Source organism: Chiloscyllium punctatum, unplaced genomic scaffold (genome assembly GCF_047496795.1).
Source record: "Chiloscyllium punctatum isolate Juve2018m unplaced genomic scaffold, sChiPun1.3 scaffold_749, whole genome shotgun sequence".
In the NCBI taxonomy this organism is placed as follows: Eukaryota; Metazoa; Chordata; class Chondrichthyes; order Orectolobiformes; family Hemiscylliidae; genus Chiloscyllium; species Chiloscyllium punctatum.
In genome coordinates this window covers 9,535-17,621 of record NW_027310483.1, presented here as the reverse complement: position 1 = coordinate 17,621, position 8,087 = coordinate 9,535, and the positions used below count along the sequence as shown (strand labels likewise).

Below are 8,087 nucleotides of genomic sequence, written 5' to 3'. Positions count from 1 at the left end.
GCTGACCCTCCGACAGTGCCCACTCCCTCAGCGCTGACCCTCCGACAGTGGGACGCTCCCTCAGCACTGACCCTCCGACAGTGCCCTCTCCCTCGGCGCTGACCCTCCGACAGTGGGACGCTCCCTCAGCGCTGACCCTCCGACAGTGCCCGCTCCTTCAGCGCTGACCCTCCGACAGTGCCCGCTCCTTCAGCGCTGACCCTCCGACAGTGCCCGCTCCTTCAGCGCTGACCCTCCGACAGTGCCCGCTCCTTCAGCGCTGACCCTCCGACAGTGCCCGCTCCCTCAGCGCTGACCCTCCGACAGTGCCCCGCTCCCTCAGCGCTGACCCTCCGACAGTGCGGCGCTCCTTCAGCGCTGACCCTCCGACAGTGCCCGTTCCCTCAACGCTGACCCTCCGACAGTGGGACACTCCCTCAGCACTGACCCTCCGACAGTGCGGCGCTCCCTCAGCGCTGACCCTCCGACAGTGCGGCGCTCCCTCAGCGCTGACCCTCCGACAGTGGGGCACTCCCTCGGCGCTGACCCTCCGACAGTGCGGCGCTCCCTCGGCGCTGGCCCTCCGACAGTGGGACACTCCCTCAGCGCTGACCCTCCGACAGTGAGGCCGTCCCTCAGCCCTGACCCTCCGACAGTGGGACACTCCCTCAGCGCTGACCCTCCGACAGTGCCCTCTCCCTCAGCGCTGACCCTCCAACAGTGGGACGCTCCATCGGCGCTGACCCTCCGACAGTGCGGCCCTCCTTCGGCCCTGACCCTCCGACAGTGGGACACTCCCTCAGCGCTGACCCTCCGACAGTGCGGCTGACACTCCGACGCTCCCTCAGCGCTGACCCTCCGACAGTGTCCACTCCCTCAGCGCTGACCCTCCGACAGTGCCCACTCCCTCAGCGCTGACTCTCCGACAGTGGGACTCCCCCTCAGCGCTGACCCTCCGACAGTGCGGCTCTCCCTCAGTGCTGACCTCCGACAGTGCCCTCTCCCTCAGCGCTGACCCTCCGACAGTGGGACGCACCCTCAGCGCTGACCCTTCGACACCTACCGTTCCATCGGCGCTGACCCTCCGACAGTGCGGCACTCCCTCAGACAGTGCCGCCCTCCCTCAGCGCTGACCCTCCGACAGTGCCCGCTCCCTCAGCGCTGACCCTCCGACAGTGCCCCGCTCCCTCGGCGCTGACCCTCCGACAGTGCGGCCCTCCCTCGGCGCTGACCCTCCGACAGTGCGGCCCTCCCTCGGCGCTGACCCTCCGACAGTGCGGCCCTCCCTCGGTGCTGACCCTCCGACACCTACCGTTCCCTCAGCGCTGACCCTCCCATAGTGCGGCGCTCCCTCAGCGCTGACCCTCCCTCAGCGCTGACCCTCCGACAGTGCGGCTCTCCCTCAGCGCTGACCCTCCGACAGTGGGACGCTCCCTCAGCGCTGACCCTTCGACACCTACCGTTGCATCGGCGCTGACCCTCCGACAGTGCCCTCTCCCTCAGCGCTGACCCTCCGACAGTGCCCGCTCCGTCAGCGCTGGCGCTCCCTCGGCGCCGACCCTCCGACAGTGGGGCGCTCCCTCGGCGCCGACCCTCCGACAGTGGGGCGCTCCCTCGGCGCCGACCCTCCGACAGTGGGGCGCTCCCTCGGCCCTGACCCTCCGACAGTGGGGCGCTCCCTCGGCCCTGACCCTCCGACAGTGGGGCGCTCCCTCGGCCCTGACCCTCCGACAGTGGGGCGCTCCCTCGGCCCTGACCCTCCGACAGTGGGGCGCTCCCTCGGCCCTGACCCTCCGACAGTGGGGCGCTCCCTCGGCCCTGACCCTCCAACAGTGGGACACTCCCTCAACGCTGACCCTCCGACAGTGCGGCCGTCCCTCGGCGCTGACCCTCCGACAGTGGGACACTCCCTCAACGCTGACCCTCCGACAGTGCGGCCGTCCCTCAGCCCTGACCCTCCGACAGTGCGGCTCTCCCTCAGCCCTGACCCTCCGACAGTGCCCACTCCCTCGGCTCTGACCCTCCAACAGTGGGACACTCCCTCAGCGCTGACCCTCCGACAGTGCCCCCTCCCTCAGCACTGACCCTTCGACAGTGGGACGCTCCCTCAGCGCTGACCCTCCGACAGTGCGGCGCTCCTTCAGCGCTGACCCTCCGACAGTGCGGCACTCCCTCAACGCTGACCCTCCGACAGTGCCCGTTCCCTCAACGCTGACCCTCCGACAGTGCCCTCTCCCTCAGCGCTGACCCTCCGACAGTGCGGCCGTCCCTCAGCCCTGACCCTCCGACAGTGCGGCCGTCCCTCAGCCCTGACCCTCCGACAGTGCCCGTTCCCTCAACGCTGACCCTCCGACAGTGCGGCACTGACCCTCCGACAGTGTCCACTCCCTCAGCGCTGACCCTCCGACAGTGCGGCGCTCCCTCAACGCTGACCCTCCGACAGTGGGACGCTCCCTCGGCGCTGACCCTCCGACAGTGGGACGCTCCCTCGGCGCTGACCCTCCGACAGTGGGACGCTCCCTCGGCGCTGACCCTCCGACAGTGCGGCCGTCCCTCAGCCCTGACCCTCCGACAGTGCGGCGCTCCTTCAGCGCTGACCCTCCGACAGTGCCCATTCCCTCAACGCTGACCCTCCGACAGTGCGGCACTGACCCTCCGACAGTGTCCACTCCCTCAGCGCTGACCCTCCGACAGTGCGGCGTTCCCTCAACGCTGACCCTCCGACAGTGCCCACTCCCTCAGCGCTGACCCTCCGACAGTGCCCTCTCCCTCAGCGCTGACCCTCCGACAGTGGGACGCTCCCTCGGCGCTGACCCTCCGACAGTGGGACGCTCCCTCGGCGCTGACCCTCCGACAGTGCGGCCGTCCCTCAGCCCTGACACTCCGACGCTCCCTCAGCGCTGACCCTCCGCCAGTGCGGCCGTCCCTCAGCGCTGACCCTCCGACAGTGGGACGCTCCCTCAACGCTGACCCTCCGACAGTGGGACGCTCCCTCAGCGCTGACCCTCCGACAGTGCCCGCTCCCTCAGCGCTGACCCTCCGACAGTGCGGCCCTCCCTCGGCCCTGACCCTCCGACAGTTCCCACTCCCTCGGCGCTGAACCTCCGACAGTGTCCACTCCCTCGGCGCTGACTCTCCGACAGTGGGACACTCCCTCAGCGCTGACCCTCCGACAGTGCGGCCGTCCCTCAGCCCTGACCCTCCGACAGTGGGACACTCCCTCAGCGCTGACCCTCCGACAGTGCGGCCGTCCCTCAGCCCTGACCCTCCGACAGTGCCCCCTCCCTCAGCGCTGACTCTCCTACAGTGCCCCGCTCCCTCAGCCCTGACCCTCTGACAGTGCCCCGCTCCCTCAGCGCTGACCCTCCGACAGTGCCCGCTCCTTCAGCGCTGACCCTCCGACAGTGCGGCGCTCCCTCAGCGCTGACCCTTCGACAGTGGGACGCTCCCTCGGCGCTGACCCTCCGACAGTGCCCTCTCCCTCGGCGATGACCCTCCGACAGTGCCCCACTCCCTCGGCGCTGACCCTCCAACAGTGCCCCTCTCCCTCAGCGCTGACCCTCCGACAGTGCGGCGCTCCCTCGGCGCTGACCCTCCGACAGTGCCCTCTCCCTCAGCGCTGACCCTCCGACAGTGGGACTCTCCCTCAGCACTGACCCTTCGACAGTGGGACGCTCCCTCAGCGCTGACCCTCCGACAGTGCGGCCGTCCCTCAGCCCTGACCCTCCGACAGTGCGGCCGTCCCTCAGCCCTGACCCTCCGACAGTGCCCGTTCCCTCAACGCTGACCCTCCGACAGTGCGGCGCTGACCCTCCGACAGTGCGGCGCTCCCTCAACGCTGACCCTCCGACAGTGCCCGCTCCCTCAACGCTGACCCTCCGACAGTGCCCACTCCCTCAGCGCTGACCCTCCGACAGTGCCCACTCCCTCAGCGCTGACCCTCCGACAGTGGGACGCTCCCTCGGCGCTGACCCTCCGACAGTGGGACGCTCCCTCGGCGCTGACCCTCCGACAGTGCGGCCGTCCCTCAGCCCTGACCCTCCGACAGTGCGGCGCTCCTTCAGCGCTGACCCTCCGACAGTGCCCGTTCCCTCAACGCTGACCCTCCGACAGTGCGGCGCTGACCCTCCGACAGTGCCCGTTCCCTCAACGCTGACCCTCCGACAGTGCCCACTCCCTCAGCGCTGACCCTCCGACAGTGGGACGCTCCCTCGGCGCTGACCCTCCGACAGTGTCCACTCCCTCAGCGCTGACCCTCCGACAGTGCGGCCGTCCCTCAGCCCTGACCCTCCGACAGTGGGACGCTCCCTCAGCGCTGACCCTCCGACAGTGGGACGCTCCCTCAGCGCTGACCCTCCGACAGTGCGGCGCTCCTTCAGCGCTGACCCTCCGACAGTGCCCGTTCCCTCAACGCTGACCCTCCGACAGTGCCCGCTCCCTCAGCGCTGACCCTTCGACAGTGGGACGCGCTGACCCTCCGACAGTGCGGCCCTCCCTCGGCCCTGACCCTCCGACAGTTCCCACTCCCTCGGCGCTGAACCTCCGACAGTGTCCACTCCCTCAGCGCTGACCCTCCGACAGTGCGGCCGTCCCTCAGCCCTGACCCTCCGACAGTGGGACACTCCCTCAGCCCTGACCCTCCGACAGTGCCCCCTCCCTCAGCGCTGACTCTCCTACAGTGCCCCGCTCCCTCAGCACTGACCCTCTGACAGTGCCCGCTCCCTCAGCGCTGACCCTCCGACAGTGCGGCGCTCCCTCAGCGCTGACACTCCCTCGGCGCTGACCCTCCGACAGTGCCCTCTCCCTCGGCCCTGACCCTCCGACAGTGCGGCCCTCCTTCGGCCCTGACCCTCCGACAGTTCCCACTCACTCGGCGCTGAACCTCCGACAGTGGGACGCTCCCTCAGCGCTGACCCTTCGACACCTACCGTTCCATCGGCGCTGACCCTCCGACAGTGCGGCCCTCCCTCGGCCCTGAACCTCCGACAGTTCCCACTCCCTCGGCGCTGACCCTCCGACAGTGCCCTCTCCCTCGGCGCTGACCCTCCGACAGTGCCCTCTCCCTCGGCGCTGACCCTCCGACAGTGCGGCGCTCACTCAGCACTGACCCTCCGACAGTGCCCTCTCCCTCGGCGCTGACTCTCCGACAGTGGGACGCTCCCTCAGCGCTGACCCTCCGACAGTGCGGCACTCCCTCGGCGCTGACTCTCCGACAGTGGGACACTCCCTCAGCGCTGACCCTCCGACAGTGCGGCGCTCACTCAGCACTGACCCTCCGACAGTGCCCTCTCCCTCGGCGCTGACTCTCCGACAGTGGGACGCTCCCTCAGCGCCGACCCTCAGCGCTGACCCTCCGACACCTACCGTTCCCTCGGCGCTGACCCTCCGACAGTGCGTGAGGGAGGGAGGGAGGCCCGCGATGAGAGATAGCTCGGGAATGACCGTGCCCGAGTCCCAAAGAACACACACCCCCTTCCAAATACATTGAACGATCGAGGTAACAGATTTATTTACAAGTCATTCAAAGGGAGGCGGGGGACAGGGGACGGGGGGGGGAGACGGTGGGGGGGGGGGCGGGGGACCGAACGGGGGACGGTGGGGGTGGGGGGGACGGGGGAAGAGAGAGAGAAAGACAGACACACCCGAACAATTGCGAGGGAGGGTGAGTCCGTTCACCGATCCCGCGGCGGGTTTGCACGAGTACCCCACACCCTTCCCCCGCCTCCAAACCTACAGGATGTCTCCCCTCCCCTATCGCTGGGCCAGGGAGATTAGGTCGACAGGGACCTCCACCTAAAACTCCCAGCAACAGCCGGAATTCCCAGATCTGGCTCCACACGCCTGTGTGTAACGGGCTGGAGGAGGAGGGAGGAGGGGCTGAACGGCCTCCTGTCCCTGTGTGTAACAGGCTGGAGGGAGGGAGGAGGGGCTGAATGGCCTCCTGTCCCTGTGTGTAACAGGCTGGAGGGAGGGAGGAGGGGCTGAATGGCCTCCTGTCCCTGTGTGTAACGGGCTGGAGGAGGGAGGGAGGGGCTGAATGGCCTCCTGTCCCTGTGTGTAACGGGCTGGAGGGAGGGAGGAGGGGCTGAATGGCCTCCTGTCCCTGTGTAATCCATGAGCCAAATCTGAATCAAGGCCAGAAACTCTCTCAAGGACCACCCAGTGGGTGGGTGGGCGGGCAGGCGCGGGGGGTGGGGGGAGAACAGGAGAGATTCCCAAACCTCCCCTCTCCGAGGGAATGACAGAAGTGAAGGGAATCTGTGGGCTGGGTGCAACGCGAGAGAGAGAGAGAGAATACGAGGATTGTAGGAGGGTGAGGGAGATAGGGAGGGAGGGATCGGAACAGGAGGGTGAGGGAGATAGGGAGGGAGGGATTGGAACAGGAGGGTGAGGGAGATAGGGAGGGAGGGATTGGAACAGGTGGGTGAGGAGTGTAGGAGGGTGAGGGAGATAGGGAGGGAGGGATTGGAACAGGAGGGTGAGGGAGATAGGGAGGGAGGGATTGGAACAGGTGGGTGAGGAGTGTAGGAGGGTGAGGGAGATAGGGAGGGAGGGATTGGAACAGGAGGGTGAGGAGTGTAGGAGGGTGAGGGAGATAGGGAGGGAGGGATCGGAACAGGAGGGTGAGGGAGATAGGGAGGGAGGGATTGGAACAGGTGGGTGAGGAGTGTAGGAGGGTGAGGGAGATAGGGAGGGAGGGATTGGAACAGGAGGGTGAGGAGTGTAGGAGGGTGAGGGAGATAGGGAGGGAGGGAGGGATTGGAACAGGAGGGTGAGGAGTGTAGGAGGGTGAGGGAGATAGGGAGGGAGATAGGGAGGGAGGGATTGGAACAGGAGGGTGAGGGAGATAGGGAGGGAGGGATTGGAACAGGAGGGTGAGGAGTGTAGGAGGGTGAGGGAGATAGGGAGGGAGGGATTGGAACAGGTGGGTGAGGAGTGTCGGAGGGTGAGGGAGATAGGGAGGGAGGGATTGGGACAGGAGGGTGAGGGAGATAGGGAGGGAGGGATTGGAACAGGAGGGTGAGGGAGATAGGGAGGGAGGGATTGGAACAGGAGGGTGAGGAGTGTAGGAGGGTGAGGGAGATAGGGAGGGAGGGATTGGAACAGGAGGGGGAGGGAGATAGGGAGGGAGGGATTGGAACAGGAGGGTGAGGGAGATAGGGAGGGAGGGATTGGAACAGGAGGGTGAGGAGTGTAGGAGGGTGAGGGAGATAGGGAGGGAGATAGGGAGGGAGATAGGAGGGTGAGGGAGAGAGGGAGGGAGGGATTGGAACAGGAGGGTGAGGGAGATAGGAGGGTGAGGGAGATAGGGAGGGAGGGAGAGAACGGTTGAGGAAGAGAAGGAGCAGTGAACCAGAGGAGGGCGTCCCATCAGCGGACGAATGAGTCCCAGGCCAGTCGCTATCCGAATGCAGAAGACGTCGGATGAGGATTTCCCGGGAGATCGGGGGATCTGGCGTTCCGTCCGGGGTCCTCGGGGTGGGGTGGGGTGGGGTGTGGGGGAGGGAGTCACCGAGACACGCACCACAGATCACCATCGGCTGGGACTGGTGCGTCGGCGAAGGCCGAGGCTGGTTGGGGTGGGGGACGGTAGACGGGATCCTGCTGTGCGGGGAGTCTCCCCCCTCCCCTCGGTCAGGCCTGGTGGAGCCGGGAGTGGAGCCGGAGCCCGCTGACCCGAGCAAAGGTCTTGCCGCAGCCGCGGCAGCAGTAGGGCTTCAGGCCGGTGTGCGGCCCGCTCGTGCTGGAGGAGCTCGGCGGTGCCGACGAAGCCGCGGCGGCACACCGTGCAGCGGTAGGGCCTCTCGCCCCGCGTGGGCCCGCCGGTGGGTGGCCAGCCGGGCGGGCTCGGCAAAGTCCTTCTGGCAGAGGGGGCAGCGGTGGGTCTTGGCTGGCGCCGCCGCCCCGTGGGCCCGCCGCCGGTGAGACGCCAGGCTGGAGGCCGTGCCCAACGCCTTCCCGCATTCGGGGCAGCAGGAGCCCGCCAGGCCGGCCACACCCTCCCTTTCCTCGACCTCCCGGGGTTTGGGATCTTCCTCTCCCTCCTCCTCCTCGGCGGCGGCGGGCTTGGCACACTCCCCGTCCCGTCTCGATCTCCTCCCCCGTCC

The 8,087-nt window shown here is 67.8% G+C and overlaps 1 protein-coding gene across 2 annotated transcripts; it reads right to left on the bottom strand.

Moving 5' to 3' along the window:
* Positions 1–5,772: 5,772 nt before the first annotated feature.
* LOC140473857 (uncharacterized) lies at positions 5,773–7,517 on the bottom strand. Of its 2 annotated transcripts, none has more exons than XM_072567643.1 (2): positions 7,269–7,517; positions 5,773–7,173 (listed from the first exon to the last, which is right to left on the bottom strand). In XM_072567643.1, exons 1-2 carry the CDS (start codon positions 7,515–7,517, stop codon positions 5,773–5,775), a joined length of 1,650 nt encoding a protein of 549 aa, XP_072423744.1. The 2 variants fall into 2 exon arrangements, with proteins under 2 accessions (XP_072423744.1, XP_072423745.1); XM_072567644.1 differs by having other exon boundaries at positions 5,773–6,904; positions 7,273–7,517.
* Between the last annotated feature and the right edge of the window lie 570 nt (positions 7,518–8,087).

Excerpts from the sequence above, each read along its gene's own strand:
- LOC140473857 (XM_072567643.1), bottom strand. The coding sequence starts at position 7,517 with ATGGTGATCTGTGGTGCGTGTCTCGGTGACTCCCTCCCCCACACCCCA. Across the intron at positions 7,174-7,268 it reads TATCTCCCTCACCCTCCTAT|ACTCCTCACCCTCCTGTTCC; the intron begins CTCCCTCACCCT and ends TCACCCTCCTAC.